We start from the raw sequence: 17,436 nt of genomic DNA on the forward strand, positions 1-17,436 counted from the left end.
CCACTTCCGCGACGCCGCAAGCGTCCTTGTCCCGGCTCACGCTCTCCGTCCACATCCCGCCGGCGGCCAGCCCGTGGCCGGTGGCCCCACCATGCAGCTCCTCCACTACTCGCCGACCCCGTACCCTCCCATCCTCGCCCCGCCGCCCCGCCGCCGCGGATTCCTCTGCTCCTCCGTACCTAACGTTGCCCGGGGTGCAAGCACGCCCGCCGCGGCGCCGCGGGGTGCCCCCGCCTCCGCCCTCGCCGCAAACCGCGTCGTGGTGCGACACTTCACCTCATACACTAAGAGCAGGTCTAACAGACCCCTTAAAACACCCAAACCCGTATAATAACCGCCAAAATACGGGTTTGAGCTCTACCCGGCCGTCTAGCAGACCCCGTAAAAACGCCCCCCGCTTCGATTTTTACTGGTTTCGATTACGGGCGAGTCTTCGCCCCTACTTGTGCGGGGTGGGAGGCCAAATACGAGGCCAACCCCTCACTCGTGGCGGGCTGAAATTTCAGAAAATGTAGCCGCTTCGCGGATCGCCTCGCCGGAATCCGGCTAAATTCCGGCGAGCGCGGCCGGGCGGGGCGAGCTACGGCCGGGGCCGGGCGGGGCTGGGCGAGCGCCGCCGTGGCCGGCGCGAGCATGGCCGGAGCGGGCGGGGCTGGCCGGAGCGAGCACGGCCGCAGCAAGGTCGGGAGCGGGGCGGGCGAGGGCGGCCGGGTGCGGCGCGGCCGGGGCCGGGCGAGGCGAGGGCGGCCGGGGCGGCGTGGCCGGGGCCGGGCGGGCGAGGCGAGGGCGGCCGGGGAGGCGCGAGCGGCGGCGGGCGGAGGCGCGGCCGGGCGGGCGGGCCGAGGCGAGCGAGCGGCGCGCGGCGCGCGGCCGGAGCCGGGCGAGGCGAGGCGGCCGGGCGGGGCAGCCATGGCCGGGGCGGGGAGCTTGGTGGCTAGGCCAACAGTTGGCTAGAGGAGGAAGATGAAGGGGAGATTTTTTTTTTCGATTTGGCATATTCTAGGAATATTCCATTTTACAGGGTGAGTTTACAGATTCTGCTAGATCGTCCGAGTTTTCGGCCGCCGAAAAGTGAATACAGGGCCCTCTACTCGCGTTTTAAGGAGCGAAAATATACGGGGCCTGTTAGACATGCTCTAACCGCCTCACTCCTCACTGACCACTGACCAGTGCTCATGTGCTTTGCTCGTTTTTCTGGCCTGATCGATCGGTCTTGAGTTTCTTTTTTGCAGTTGGGGTGCGGGCTGGTGAGAGCATCTCCACTCGTCCCCCCGAACAGGCCCCCGGCGAGCGTTTTTTCCATCCGGACGGCGTAATTCGGCCCAGTCGCGCCCCCGGTTCCTCGTTTTCGTCCGGATTTGGGCCTAAATCCATCCGGCGATCCCACGCCATCCCGGCCCCCCGGGAGCGCTCGGGGACTCCGGACGAGTGAAAAGCGGGCGTGGCCCCAACTTGTCGGCGACAATGGCCTCCGATCTACGGCAAAACCCTCGTCCTCCCGATCTACGGCAAAACCCTCGTCTTCCCGATCTACGGCAATACCCTCGTCGAACGAAAGCTTTGAACTCTCAAGTGGTGCAACATAGATAGATTATATATATATTTCGAATATAATTCGAATAAACATAGAAATTACATATAAAAACTTTAAAACTAAACTACTTCTTCTTCTTCTTAGAAGGCCCCGCCTCATCGTCGTCGCGGCGATGCTTCCGGCTCGTCACCTCCTCGTCGGAGGAAGTTGAGTCCTCCTCGTCGTCGTCCTCATCGGCCTCTTCGTCCTCCTCCTCCTCGCTCCTCCTCCTCGCTCCTGCTCCTCCTCCTCTTCCTCGGCCTCTTCCTCGGCCTGCTCCACGGCCTCTTCGTCCTCCTCCTCGTCGTCAAACTCGTCCTCGGCCGGCCGGCGGGGGAATCGTCGCTGTCTGGACGATGCAGCTGGATCCCACCAATGGCGCCATCCGAGGCGGCTTCCCCTCGCTGTCGGTGTCCGATGGCCAAGAGATATCGCTCATGGTTGACGGAGGATGGTGACGAGAGAACGGATGAATGGCTCAGCCCGTCGAAAACTGTTTATGTAGGTCTCTCGACGAAAGAGAGCGCCGGTTGCTCTTCCGCGGAGTTCGTGCTCCATTACGGCGGTTCTCGCATCGAGGCCACTTCGACCGTTCCCGACGAGTCGTTTCGGCTCTCCAGTCCACTTCGCGACGGTTCAATGCGGCGAGGAACTCCGACGATTGCCCTTCCCGGTGACTGCACCGTCGCTATGCACGCGGTGGGTGCGCGTCCATGGGCTCGCGGCTGGAAAAATGGGCCTCCCCAGGCCAAAAACTACATCCATCCGGCGCTAAATTTCGCCGGATTTGGGCGTGGGGAGCCCAAACGAGTGGGGATGCTCTGACGCTGGACTACCTGGCCACCGTGGACGCGTACCCGCGGCCCGACGACAAGATCCGCAGCGGAGAACTGCAGGTAACCATGTCCTTCTTTTTACGGCTGGGTCACCAAGAAGCTACAAGGACAATCAAAAAAGAAGAAGCTAGAAACAGGGGAGTGGGGAAACTGTCCCCTTTGCAGAGTAGCACTGCGGAATTTGGGCGGGTTCCCCCTTTGCATGAGCTGAATTTGCAGTGACCATTTGCTTTGCTCCCTGCTGGTTCTTGGTGATGGTGTGCACAGATATCGGGCGGCGGGAATGCCGGGAACGCGCTGACGGGCGCTGCTCGTCTGGGCCTCAACACGAGGCTCATCTCCAAGGTGCGTAGTTTGCTCGACCTGCTGTTGTGGTGTCGCATCCACTGATTTGACATTTTGACACTATGAGTATTCCATCAAGATGGGAAAACTTTGCTCAACTTTGCTTGCTCAGCTGATGTTCCACAAGACGCGTTTCGCTCACTTAAGATGTCTTTTCAGGTGGCCAGCGATGAAATCGGAGGAACTGTTCTTTCGGAACTCCAGGAAGCTGGAATCGATGTGTCGCATGTTATAGTAAGGCTTGGATCACGAACAGTACTTTCTGCATCTTTGATCATCATGCGCATTGCATACAAGTGATGGTTTAGTTATAGGCACAACACCTCTTCCCCCAAAAGAAACATTGAGATTGGTAGCATCGTGTTTTCGGGGCCCAGGTATCTGTGGCTGCCACCCGGAAGATAGAAACTTTCCCTTTCAGAACCATTGAATTTATGTCTGAACAGTGAAAGAAAACTGAAATACTGACCTGGGTACTATTAACATGATGAATAGAAAACACCGGTAAGGCCAGCTCAATAATATTTCTAGTAATATATATCTAAAGAATATCTCTTAAACCACCTTCTTGGTATCTCTTGTCTGGGATATTACGTATTAACAGATGAGTTTTCGCCCCCAAAAAAAAGCATTAACAGATGAGAGGTGAATGTGAATTCCCTAGTAAAATATCATATTGGACTATCCTTCATCTTTTACGACTCATATTATTTGTGGCATTTTGCTTTGCAGATCTCTGATGGTGGAAACACAACATTTGTCTATGTCATTATTGATAAGAAAACGTGAGAGCATATCTTCTCTTCATCATCACTATTTAAAGCCAACTACTAGCACTTAGCTTATAGGTAAGTTAAAGCAGTCAAGACAGCCACAGCTTGCATACCTGAGTGGATATGCTGGTCATTTGTCTACTCTGTGTCAGTACATGTAGACAAATTTATTGAAGAATAGTTTCCTATTTATCTTAATTCCATCGCTACTGAAAGGCCTCCACAGAGTTCGTTCTGTTGTTCGCAGATACTGCATATTTAGATCAGACAACAGGAATATATGCAGTTAAGAAAATACATGGAAATTATTTTCTGCCCATCACCTGACACTTTATGCATAACAATTTATCCTGTTGTATCCACATTTCATCATTTTACTGGCTTCTGAATCAGTTTCAACGTGGCTGAAGCTGTTGATCTTCTTTTCCAGGATTATGGGACTGTTTTTATTCAACTTTTGCAATTTACTTTGTCCTGTAATTTTTTTACCATACATATACTTATATAACTTTCTACATTTGTAGTAAAACTCGTACATGCATAATCACGGCAGGCTACCCTCCAATGGTTCCTAATGATTTATCAATGTCAAATCTGTCAGCTGCACTGCAAGATGTAAACTTGTTATACCTAGATGGATATTCACATGAAATGGCACTGGCTGTTGCTAAGCAGGTAAGTTCATTTTTCAAGTTGCCGCAACAATAATTCACTGATACATATAAGTATAATATATGTCTTTTTAAATCTTCAAAAGTCCAAGTGCATCCCTATTTGAAAATTAATTGTTTAAAGTAAAAAAAAAGTTCATGTTTCCTCTGTAAACTAGTTGTTTGGCTCACTTTTCCCAAACAGCTCCCATTTTCTGAAAAACATCTTTAAAGCTAACTATACCCCTGAACTATCATATCTTGAGCACTATACCGCCTGCCCAGATTCTGTAACGCTAAAAAGTTTCGGAAAGTCTGAAAAATAATTCGTGTATGCAGGCTGTGATGTAACATTATGCACACCGTCATTTTGTTTAATAATGTGACCATTGATGACTTCAGGAAAAAAGTAACATAATTACTGTTATTTTGCACATATTGCAAATTGCTATATTTTTGAACAAGAAAACACACCCACGTACTTCATCCCTCAACTTACATGTATGATTTTCTTTCAGTTCTTTTAGAAACTTCTGGCACGATGTTATCTTTGCAGAACTGGCCGACAGGTAAGTTCTTTGAGATATGGTAGTTTAGGGGTTTAAGTGAGCCCAAAAAAGTATGGGGAAAAGATGAGCCGAGCACTGGACTTTTTCCTTCCTCTTCAAAAGATTGAAAATCAAATTCTGTAGATGACTAGTGTTCTACAGTGGAGCTATATAAAACCTGTATAAAGAAACAAATACTTGTTTAGTATGTTGCATGATAAATACCAGAAGTGTACAGGCTGATCTAATGAAGATTCCAATACTGGTTGATGCGGAACCAGAAAGAACAAAGGCTGAACTCGAAAGTTTGCTTGGCCTAGCGAGTTACATTGTCTGTTCGGGGAAATTTCCAGAGGTATTTTGAGGTTATGATAACACATGAATATTTGCCTTTTCTTTCAGCTGTATACTTTTAGTACACTTTCATTCGTTTTTTCACACTAATTTCAGTGGTGTCTTCTTTTTAAAGAAATGGACGTCCATCTCATGCATTCCCTCGGCACTTCTAGAGATCCTTGTGCAATATCCTCATGTGAGATTCATGATTGCAACCATTGGAGAAAATGGATGCATGATGCTTGAGAGGAGCGAAGGTGATCAGTACTGAACCTTGTGTCTCGATGCAATATTCCTTGTGTTCACTTCTCAATTTTATGCGTTCTCTTTATAAGATAGACACCAGGACGGATCTACATGATTTGTAATTGCTGTCTTTGATATCTCAAGCTCAGTTTTATATACTTTGTGGCCATCCGGTATGTGCTTGAACAGGCAATAGTTCTGAAATAGATGCAGCAGATATAGAGGATGTTGCCGAGTCCTTGAGGCTGAAAGTGCTTAAAGATGACAACCTGCCAACTTGTGTATCATCCAAGGTATGGAAATTTGGCAATATCAATGTTGTTTACTGACAATATCTTTTGTGTGATCAAAATTCTCGAGAAATTTACTTACTGGTATTCCAATTTTCAATTTTATCATTTTAGTTCATGGGACTCTCTTCAAGAGGGCATGGTACTGTTACTAGTACTATATTTGGAAGATTGCTCATAGGAACAGCAGAAAAAATTCCTAGCCCAGAGCTTGTTGACACCACTGGTTGTGGCGACGCGTTTATAGGAGCAGTACTTTATGGTGAGAGGCATATTAACCTATTCCAGATTGCGTATTTTATTCATTATTTTTTGCCAGATGAGCAAGAAGATTGCAGTGACTAAATGACAGTAATTTTTTTCTTATCAAACAAACAGTGACTATCAAAGTTTTACCGTTTCTTCCCTATTGATTCTTAATAGGACTATCCACGGATATGCCACCCGAGAAGATGCTGCCTTTCGCCTGCCAAGTGGTAATAATCCATCTGCTATGTAAACGCCACGAAAGAAGTACTAGTAGCTGTATTCTTTCGATGATCCTAACTGAGATGTACACTGAGCTTTCTGTTAATGTTGCAGGCGGCCATAAAATGCAGAGCGATCGGTGCGCGCACGGGCCTACCATGGCAGTCTGATACACGCTTGTCTAAATACTTGTGTTAGGCATTCTGAAAATTGTGTGGAGAAGAAATAAAGGTTTAGAGAAATGCACCATGTCCTCAGCTGTTGCTTAAGAGTCCATGGGACTGAAACATGGTGAGCGTCGGTGATAAAGTTTCGTATTAAAAGTTGAAAGTATGCATCCAGAGGTACTGTTTGAGTGAATAAAATCAGCGAGCGATGCAGTGTTGTCAGGGAAGGCAGTATTTCCCCACAATTTAAGCTTGTTCCTTTTTTTTTTGCGATTATTTAAGCTTGTTCCTGTGCAAGTGCAAATGTGCAATGTACATGCCATCAGGGAGACTCCAAATCAGCCTAGTGCCCGCACGCATAAACCAAACCAAACCAGAATGCACACCATGGAATCCCGTCCGGTCAGCCACACACCGCCAATCCATCTTTTAGAAGCAGTCCCAGCCAACGTGCCTCAAACGGCCATCAAAGGTTACTATTGGCCACGCCAAACTGAAATTTGCGCCCAGCCACGTGACCAAACATAACCACGCCATACCTTCAGCAGACTACCAACACAAACTTAACTCCTCAAGGAAGATCTTTCAGGAGGTACTTTTCTAAACAATATAATCAAGCACAACCAAATGCCTCACAAAATCAGGAGGCAATCAACAAGATGTAACATAAAGATGCAATTTTGGCACTAGAATATGGCCCATATAAATATGCTCAACAGGTAGGGAATTGTAATTCTACTCTTCTACAAAGCGATAAGGAGATAACTGCTACAAGCATCTAAGGCCTAACATAAGGCCTATGCGACTGATAGAAAACAAACAGTAACTCATCAAACATAATATTTCTACGACAGAACCTAGATACTGTACAAGGAACATCTTCACCTCTCCTGGGAAGGAAACCTACGGACCAGCTGGTCCATCACCGGTTTTATTGTCCACAAGATTCTTAAAATGCTAAGCCCGTGAGAATGGGCTGCTTAAGTCCAATCTTCAAGCTCAAAGTCAAATATAAGGCCCGTGGAATCCAACCCTGAAGATTCCCTGTGATGAGCAGCTTCTGCCAATAACTCGTCTGCAGGGGGGCTTACGGAACCACCATCGAGATGAGCTTCATGTGGACCAAGACTGCTGTCGTAATTCAGATGGTACAAAGTTTGTGTTGTTTGCACAGGAGTATTTGCCTGAATATCAGCACCAGTCATGTGACTAGGCAACCCATGCCCATTAGAAGTCATCAGGTTTAAGGTTGACGCAACAGACTCCGTGTGAAGACCCTCCTCCCTTTGGTTTGCACCAGCATCCAGAGGTTGGGAGGAAGTCCTCACAGGCTGCTGAGACTCTGCAGTACTTGAATTGTATTCAGAATCATCTAATACCCCCATTTCGGATGCCACACTAGCAAGTATGTCTTGCCAGCTCTGTGTGGAAACATCCACTACTTGCTCCGGTAGGAACTGTGTTCTCTGAGTCATAAGCGAGGTGCACCGTGGAAGTTGTGCTCCTATACCATGCACTCCATTCGAGGTAACCTGACAAGAAGGTGCCAGCTGACCTTGTACTATTGGTGCACTGAGAGATCTCTGAGGGGCATTTTTATGAACAGCACCACCGAAAGCATTAGTTCTTTGTATAGCTTGAACTTGCTGAGATACATGTGGAGTATTAGTTCTTGGTATAGCTTCAACTGGCTGGGATACATGTGGCAATGCCTTGTTCATCAAGGGCCGGATACTGGTTGAAGCAGTAGAACCAAATTGGTTAGCATTTCGGATAGTGTGGCCTGGAGAGACTGTCCCTACTCTTTTGAAACTTCCACGTGAATGAGTGTTCTGAGAGGTGCAGATATTGCCTGTCATTCTCCTCGCCCTTGTTGCAAGGGATCCTCTTTGTGTACTTATAGTTCTTTCTACATTCAGCGAGACTCTGACTGAAGTGTGCCTTGGTCGGTTTTGGTTCATAACATTAAGAAGAGGGCTTCCTTTGGCAAAAGAAGAACCACTAATATTTGATAGTAAAGGTAGTTCTGATTGTGCGACTGAGACTTGACACTGTATATCCTGATGTCTAGGTGACATTGTTGGGCAGACAGCATTCTGGCGTTGTTCTGGATGAGACGCTGGCAGGCTTTTGCACTTGAATGCTTGCCTCAGCAGTTTCCACCTTGATTCCTTATCCGTTGCATGGCAATGATCATCAAGCGAGACACCTTGACCCCAAGAATTACATGGAGCTGGAGCATCACATACAAAACAGTGACACTGCAATTTTAAAATAAAATGAAAAGAATTAAAATATATATCGTCTCTGCTAGATTTCATCGTATCATATCACAAACATATGTAGTTAACATGTGATACTTACCATGCCACAATGCTTCGCATGAAAAGTAGTATTGAAGGGCAAGTTAGAACATAAATGGCGCGAATGAGGGAAGTCCCTGCATGCTACCTGCAGAAGAATTGAAAATCGTTCAGGTAAATAGTAGAGGAATGCTACTACAGCCTACAGGCAAATTGTAATAATCATCGCCAACTTTAACATGAATTAAAACCGTCATTATTTTTGACAATACAAACAAGCAGATTATTTTTGTTTGTAGAGGATGCATTATTGTACTTGTTTGTATTAGGCAAACTACTTCCATGTTTCAAGTACAATAATGCATCCTTACTTTTGTAGTATCTTAATAAAAAAAGCAAGTTCTACAGTAGTGAATACTAAATTAACATAAGCTCTCTAAACAACATCTGTAACGCGATCCAAATCCACACATAGATATCAAACAAAATCAGCACACCATGATCATACACGATATAAAGCATTTCATCTCTTTGCATTCCCTCCAATATAACAACGTACTGTTTCTATGGTATGCACAAAACACATTGCTATGGATGAAGTGGAAGAAAACAAATACCGGTCCTTTTCCCCCGACTATCTGCAATTCATCCGAGCTGCTATCTCCCCCATCCCCCTTCTCCTCTCGTACTGTAATCGCCTTATCAGGGTCACCATCGAGAACCACACAATCATCATCATCATCATCATCATCAGCGCAACCACCAGGCTTGGCCATCTTCTGCGGCGGCACGGGTGGTGCGGACAACTCGCCCATCACCATGAGATCGGAGAAATCATCCACATTTATCTCATCAGCCTCGTCATTCAACAACTTCCCAAGCCAGTCGTCAATCGGCTTCCTGGCCATGGGAACGTCCTCCTCGTCGGAGCTGATCTCCACAACTTCCCCCGCCGACCCCATCCAAGCCGCAGAGCCCTAACACAGCCGTGGCCCACAGAGTCCGGGCCAAGATTGACAAGGCCTAAGACGACCCTTGAAGAGTCAAGAAACCCTTGCCAAGACAATTTTAGGCGGTGAAAGAGAACCCAGGTTATCGTCGACCTCCACGGATCCGGAACAAAATATGGTTCCCAAGAAACCCCTCCAGGAGCACGTCTAGCTCGTCAAAAATGAAATCTTGGGATTCTTGGCTCGATCGACAGCGCCGCCGCCGCCCTCAAGGGTTTGGTCGCTCGGGGAAGGAGAAATTTCGGGAGCGATTGGGGATGAGGAAAGTGCCTGCAAGCTGTAGAATCTGGAGAAAAAAAGCACATAAAATTAGAATCGGAAAGATCGCCAGCGGAAGCCCAGCCAAGAAGCCCTACAAATGCTTCGATAGCTCGATTTGCATAGCACAGACGCGCAGGAAAAGAAATAGAGAAGAGAGGGTGAAAATGGTAAAAGGGAACAGCAGGAGATGGAGAAGAGCGAACCTTGAAGCAGCCCTCTCTCCTCGATGGAGAAGAGGAGGTACAGTACGGAGGAAGAACAAAGCAGAGGCAAAGCAACTGCTCCTCGCGTACAGAAATCTCGCAAGGGATTCGGATTTTACTTGTCTCTCTATAGAGTCTAGGCTAGAAGCTAAGCTGGATGTTTTTTCTTCTTTTTATCAGCGGAGATGGATATATTTATTGTTACATCGTATTGCCGATATTCCAGTGGGCCAAGGCCATAAAAATGGGGATGATGAGGTCATGTCGTGGGAGGGAGGGTAGCGGGTTGGATCCGGTTGGGATGCACTTCGCTTGACTTTGACCGCCCGACTCCAATGTCCCAAGCTTGGTTAGCTGCATAGGGCAACCAAACCTCTCGAACAAAAGAAAAGCCTACCGCCATTCCTTCTCAACCATTAAAAAATAACTAGGAGTATGCGGTCAGTTTTGTGTTCCTTGGTGTCGGTTTCTTCCAATCCATGGTTGTCATCTTTAACGACGATTGCTCTGGTGTGTTGTTTTTATATAGGGCTTAGCACGACAACTTCATATTTGTCTACTACAATAAGCTCTACTACGACACGTTTTGCTTGGCTCCGGTGATGGAGGGGCGAGGACGGCGGCGCGCCTTTAGCTCGTGTCAGTCTAGTCGTCGCTAGGTGGTCTAAAGACCTACTTGTAATTTTTATTATTTTGGATCTGCTTATACTGTTATTGATGATTATTAATAGATCACCGGAAAGTGTAATCAGCGATAGTACAAGAAGTCGAAGTTAACGAACGCATTAGATCACTACGTTGCAGCTGATCCGGCAGCTCCTACTAAGAACGTCTTTTCGTGTCTAGTCTATTTTGGTATTACACTATGTTATATTTATTGGTACAACTGGATATGCATACTTAACTAGATCCACAAGCTGAAAATTCAAAGTGTTTGGTTGCCTCAAAAGTGGGTGGGCTGCAGCAACATGAAGAGCAAAGCACTTAGGGCTTAGTATCTCTAGAAATGTTTCAATCGGCCCTCACAATATCTAATCTGCGCGAGTGTTTCGATTCGTGATTAGCTCTACAGAAAAAAAGATGAACATATTTCATGTCTGCAATCTATTTCATATTTGGTAAATTTTAACTTTCGGATTTTGTGTTTATATTTGGAGTATTTTAGACTAGATCATCAAATTCAATGCACATGGTCGATCATATAAAAATTCCTTTGAGAAGTGGATTCATCTCGGTATTTACACAATTTTTGTGTTGTAAGTTTTTCATTTCGACCATAATAGATAAAGTACTTATTAGCTCTCTATCTTCATGATCTCATGTTACTATAATGTGTTCATTTGTGTGTCATGTTATTGTCGTGTTACTTCAATCTCTCATGTACTCTTCAAATCATCTACTGTTTTGTCAATCCATCAATGCATGATGAGGTATGCGTGAAACAGATGAATTTCGATAATGTGATTCCATTCCAATAACCAGTTATGAGTTTATAACTATAACTATTCAGTTTCATGTTTATGTGTGGACATGTTAGAGTACTAATGCATGTAAAATACATACGTGAACTTTGTCCTTTATCATATTGAATTCCCACATATTTGCAACATATATGATGATAATACCATGTTTTACATTGATTTATGGGGATTTACCAATGATCCCTCTTTGTTTGGTTTATAACCCTGCAGAACAGGAAAATCTTGTTTCGCGTATTTTTCAGAGAACTATACGGAGTCAAATTAACCTGGGATTTTTGGAGCATCATTTTTTCATCGGGAGAAACAACGTGGACCCTGGAAGCATACCTGGAGAGGCCCGAGGGCCAAACGAGCATAGGTGGCGTGGCCCAGAAGTCTGGCCACGCCACCCACCCCCGTTCAGCCCTAGATTGTCCGTTTGCCCTAATTCTTTCGCGAACCGACGTATTTTGCCCTAAAAACCCCTATATATATATGGTCCCGAAGAGTTCTCGGGAGGAGAGCGCCGTAGAAAGACAGAAACACCAAGGGAGGCTGCTGCAGAGAAGATTGGAGGGGGAAACTCCGCCGGGATAACCGCTGGAGGGATCTCCACCTTCTCCAAAGTCTTCATCATCACCATGACCAAGAGGGAGTAGTCCACCTCTAGACTACGGGTTTGTGGCAGTAGCTTGATCTATTTCTCTCATGTTCTTCATAGTTCTTAGTGCCATATGAGCTGCCTATCGTGATTATGGTCATATTTGTAATACCTATGTGGTGGATCCATATTCTATGACATTGTTTTATGAGATCTGATCTTATTATTTGGTGAGATGTATTCATTGATGCATATTATGTACCCCGTTATTAAGTTTATTTTCTGATCCAACATCTATGCAAGAGCATGTGTGGGGTGATGTGTGTGTTAGATGGAGTAGCATGGTTTTAGTGATTGGATAGTGACAATATTGTCGGGGGGATGGCCCCCGGTAGGCCAAGACTATGACAAGTTAGCCATAATATGGTGCTGGTAAACCGGATCAAAGAGTGATCCGGATTCTAAGGTCAAGTTCAGCTAGCCGGAGTTGGTACCAACCGGTATCCCAAGAGGGGTATACCAAGGTACTGACTCACAGGGTTCATGTTACTAAGTGCAAAGGTACCGGAGTTCAGAAGGAAAGGTACCAGTTTCCCGGTACCCGGGTTACTGTAGCATGTCGGCACTTTGGTCAAAGATTCCACCAAGGACTAGAGGACAAGGATGAGCGAAGCAGTTCAGCTTTAAACGAAGCCCTGGCGCCAAAGCAGATGATGACTCAAAAGATACCGGACGAGGTCATCGCTCCTTGATTAAAGCCAGAACCGGCGCCAGGGGGGCCAAAGTAGCTTTATAAAGTAGCTTAGCTCATCCTAGATTCCATTAGGGTTTCTTCCCTTGTAAGCCACCCTCTCCCCTATATAAGGAGAGGGAGCACACCCCTGCGCGGGAGGGACGGACGATCGATCCAGAGAGGAGTTAGGTTGTTCAGTAGCAAGTAGAAGGAATCTTGTACTGTACATCTTCAACCTCTGGCCAAGGGACAAGTTTAGCAATACATTCCGGTTTCTTTTCTCTCTTTCCCTGTTAACAACACCCTTCCCCGGATCCTCTAGCGCACATTCGGCCCCAACTTAAGCCATCTTATGGCATCTGTTGTTTCCCCACGGCGACAGTTGGCGCCCACCATGGGGCCAGCAGCTGCGCTTGCTGGAGTTCATATCCGGGCGGGCCTTCTCACCATCTCCGGCGAGCGCGTGGTCTCTGGCCTCGTCTACCGCCTCGGCTTGTTGGACTTCATCGACGACAACGTGGGCTACTTCGCCAACGACGGCCGCTACCCGTAGAACGGCCGCGTCATCGAGTTCGGCAGCCACTGCATCTACCTCGGCACCGTGAAGGAGCGCCAGTACCCCTCGCCGGTGCTGGTGGCGCCGGATCCGCCGAGGTCTTCAGCTGCTTGCGGGCCGCGCTCCGACCGCGCCGCCGGCAGCGTGGAGGTGATGATGGCTGGCGCAGGAGGCGCCGACAAAGAAGCTATTGTGGAGGGCGCAGCGCAGACCAAGTCTACGCGCACGGCCAAGCTGCCGACCGAGCGCGACGAGGTCGTCGTCGGAACATCTACCGCGCTACCGGAAACGACCCCGCTACAAGCGGCCATGAGCGTGTTGGCCACGCCCATCCCGCAAAACATCGACCCCGCCGCAGCTCAAGTCGAACTGGAGGCGCAGCGACAGAAGCTGCTCTCCGGCGCAGCGAACATCGTCAAGGCCCAGCAAGAACTCAACCTGACCCTATGTGAGTATAACTGATGGGATTCGTAGCATAGAAAACAAAAAAATTCCTACCGCAAGAACGAAAACCAAGCCAAGATGCAATCTAGAAGATGGGAGCAACGAGAAGATCATGAGACTAACCCTCGAAGATTTCCAAAGCCTACGAGATTAGATCTCGTTGTTGCGAGAAGATGATCACTTGCCGCTTTCAAAAGCGCGCGGAAGATCTTGACGGTGCCACAGTCGGGCAGCACCTCCGTACTCGGTCACACGTTCGGTGTTGATGAAGACGTCCTTCTCCCCGTTCCAGCGGGCAGCAGAAGTAGTAGATCCTCCTCGGAATCCCGACAACACGACGGCGTGGTGCCGGTGGTGGTGGAGAACTCCGGCAGGGCTTCGCCTAAGCGCTACTAGAGTTGTATGTGGAGGAGGGGCGGCTAGGGTTTGAGGAGAGGGGGCGCCGGCCTTGGTGCCTCTAGGGGTGCGGCCAAGGTGGTGATTGTGGTGGCTGGCCCCCTCCCCTTGCCCCTCTTTATATAGGTGGAACCCCCAAGGGTTTGCCCAAAGTCTTCGAATAAGACCCCAATTCAAAACTGCCATATGGACGAATCCTACTTGGGGTGGGACTCTCCCCTTTCCCTTTGGTGGGGTGGCCGGCCACCTTTGGTGGAGTCCACCTGGGACTCCTCCCTCCTTTGGCTAGCCGGCCAAGCTAGGTGGAGTCCCGGAGGGACTCCACCTTCCATGGTGATTTCTTCCGGACATTTCTAGAACCTTCCATAAAAACACCGGATCATTTTAAAACATGGAAAGTGACTTCCTATATATGAATCTTATTCTCCGGACCATTCCGGACCTCCTCGTGATGTCCTGGATCCCATTCGAGACTCCGAACAAAACTTCGAACTCCATTCCATATTCCATATCTACTTAAAACGACATCAAACCTTAAGTGTGTCACCCTACGGTTCGTGAACTATGCAGACATGGTTGAGACTCTTCTCCGACCAATAACCAATAGCGGGATCTGGAGATCCATAATGGCTCCCACATATTCACCGATGACTTAGTGATCGATTGAACCATTTACATACGATACCGATTCCCTTTGTCACGCGATATTTTACTTGTCCGAGGTTTGATCATCGGTGTCTCCATACCTTGTTCAACCTCGTCTCTGACAAGTACTCTTTACTCGTACTGTGGTATGTCATATCTTATGAACCATTCATATGCTTGCAAGCTAATCAGACGACATTCCACCGAGAGGGCCCAGAGTATATCTATCCGTCATCGGGATGGACAATATCCCACTCTTGATCCATATGCCTCAACTCATACTTTCCGAATACTTAATCCCACCTTTATAACCACCCATTTACGCGAGTGGCGTTTGATGTAATCAAAGTACCCTTCCGGTATAAGTGATTTACATGATCTCATGGTCGAAGGACTAGGTAACTATGTATCGGAAGCTTATAGCAAAATGAACTTAATGACGTGATCTTATGCTACGCTTATTTGGGTGTGTGTCCATTACATCATTCATCAATGACATAACCTTGTTATTAATAACATCCAATGTTCATGATCACAAAACTATGATCATCTATTAATCAACAAGCTAGTTATACAAGAGGCTTACTAGGGACTCCTTGTTGTTTACATAACACACATGTATCAATGTTTCGGTTAATACAATTATAGCATGGTATGCAAACATTTATCATAGACATAAAGATATATAATAACCACTTTATTATTGCCTCTTGGGCATATCTCCAACAGTCTCCCACTTGCACTAGAGTCAATAATCTAGATTACATTGTAAGGTACCTAACACCCATGGCATTCTGGTGTTGGTCATGCTTTGCCCTAGGGAGAGCTTTAGTCAACAGATTTGCCACATTCAGATCTGTGTGTACTTTGCAAATCTTTACTTCTCCATCTTTGATGTACTCGCGAATCGAATGAAAATGCAGCTTGATATGCTTCAGCTTCTTGTGTGACATTGGTTCTTGTGCATTGGCGATGGCACCCATGTTGTCACAATAGATGACTAGTGGGTCCAATGCACTAGGAACCACACCAAGCTCAACAATGAACCTCTTCATCCATATCGCTTCCGATGAAGCCTCCGAAGCCGCTATGTATTCCGATTCAGTTGAAGACTTCGCCACCGTGCACTGCTTGGAGCTACACCAGCTTACTGCAGCACCATTCAATATAAACACGTACCCAGACTGAGACTTAGAGTCATCAGGATCATTGTTCCAATTTGCATCGGTGTAACTGGTTACAACGAGCTCTTGGTCACCGCCATAACAAAGAAACATATCCTTAGTCATTTTCAAGTACTTCAGGATATTCTTGACCGCTGTCCAGTGTTCCATTCCTGGATCACTTTGATATCTGCTGGTCAAACTAACAGCATGTGCGATATCCGGTCTAGTACACAGCATGGCATACATGATAGAACCTACTGCCGAGGCATAGGGGATCTTGTTCATCCTCTCTCTTTCTTCTCGTCGTAGTCGGACCTTGAGTCTTACTCAAGACCTTACCTGGCAACATAGGTAAGAACCCTTTCTTACTTTCATCCATTCTAAACTTCTCTAGAATCTTGTCCAGGTATGTACTTTGTGAGAGCCCTATTAGGCGTCTTGATCTATCTCCATAAATCTTGATGCCTAAAATGTACACTGCTTCACCAAGGTCTTCATTGAAAAACACTTATTCAAATAACCTTTTACACTGCTTAATAGTTCTATATCATTCCCAATCAATAATATGTCATCCACATATAATATCAGGAATGCTACAGAGCTCCCACTCACTTTCTTGTAAATACAGGCCTCTCCATGACACTGTATAAACCCGAAGTCTTTGATCACCTTATCAAAGTGTCGGTTCCAACTCCGGGATGCTTGCTTCAGTCCATAAATGGAACGCTGAAGTTTACATACCTTGTCAGCATTTTTAGTATCAACAAAACCTTTGGGTTGTACCATATACAACTCTTCCTCAATGTCACCATTAAGGAATGCCGTTTTGACATCCATCTGCCAAATCTCATAATCGAAAAATGCAGCTATTGCTAACAAAATCCTCACAGACTTTAGCTTCTCTACAGGTGAGAAAGTCTCATCGTAGTCAACTCCTTGAATTTGTCGGAAACCCTTTGCAACAAGTCGAGCTTTATAGACAGTAATGTTACCATCAGCATCTGTTTTTCTCTTGAAGATCCATTTATTCTCGACAGCCTTGTGGCTATCAGGTAAGTCTACCAAAGTCCATACTTTGTTATCATACATGGATCCCATTTCGGATTTCATGGCTTCGTGCCATTTGTTGGAATCTGGGCTCATCATCGCTTCTTCATACGTCGCAGTGTCTTCATCATTGTTGTCCACAATCATGACATTTAGACAGGGATCATACCAATCAGGAGTGGTACGTTCCCTCGTCGATCTGTGAGGTTCAGTAGTTTCCTCGTTCGAAGTTTCATGATCATTATCATTTGCTTCCTCTCTTACCGGTGCAGGCTGCACATGAACATCTTCCGGTACTGTGCTACTCTGATCTACGAGAGAAGGTTCAGTAACCTCGTCGAGTTCTACTTTCCTTCCAGTCACATCTTTAGTGAGAAAC

At 46.7% G+C, this 17,436-nt stretch overlaps 2 protein-coding genes across 2 annotated transcripts; one reads left to right on the forward strand and one right to left on the reverse strand.

The window, feature by feature from the left end:
• Positions 1–91: 91 nt before the first annotated feature.
• Positions 92–6,508, forward strand: LOC124647451 (fructokinase-like). Its single transcript, XM_047187396.1, has 12 exons — positions 92–294; positions 2,385–2,469; positions 2,677–2,754; positions 2,914–2,988; positions 3,487–3,539; positions 4,052–4,202; positions 4,964–5,080; positions 5,195–5,318; positions 5,497–5,600; positions 5,712–5,859; positions 6,021–6,073; positions 6,180–6,508. The coding sequence occupies exons 1-12, from the start codon at positions 92–94 to the stop codon at positions 6,261–6,263; spliced, it is 1,275 nt and encodes a 424-aa protein (XP_047043352.1). The 3' UTR covers positions 6,264–6,508.
• A 386-nt stretch (positions 6,509–6,894) lies between these two features.
• LOC124705357 lies at positions 6,895–10,386 on the reverse strand. The gene is made up of 4 exons (XM_047237090.1): positions 10,010–10,386; positions 9,153–9,831; positions 8,597–8,683; positions 6,895–8,493 (listed from the first exon to the last, which is right to left on the reverse strand). The coding sequence occupies exons 2-4, from the start codon at positions 9,495–9,497 to the stop codon at positions 7,213–7,215; spliced, it is 1,713 nt and encodes a 570-aa protein (XP_047093046.1). The 5' UTR covers positions 9,498–9,831; positions 10,010–10,386; the 3' UTR covers positions 6,895–7,212.
• Positions 10,387–17,436: the final 7,050 nt, after the last annotated feature.

The sequence above is a fragment of the Lolium rigidum genome, chromosome 4 (genome assembly GCF_022539505.1).
Source record: "Lolium rigidum isolate FL_2022 chromosome 4, APGP_CSIRO_Lrig_0.1, whole genome shotgun sequence".
Taxonomy (NCBI): Eukaryota; Viridiplantae; Streptophyta; class Magnoliopsida; order Poales; family Poaceae; genus Lolium; species Lolium rigidum.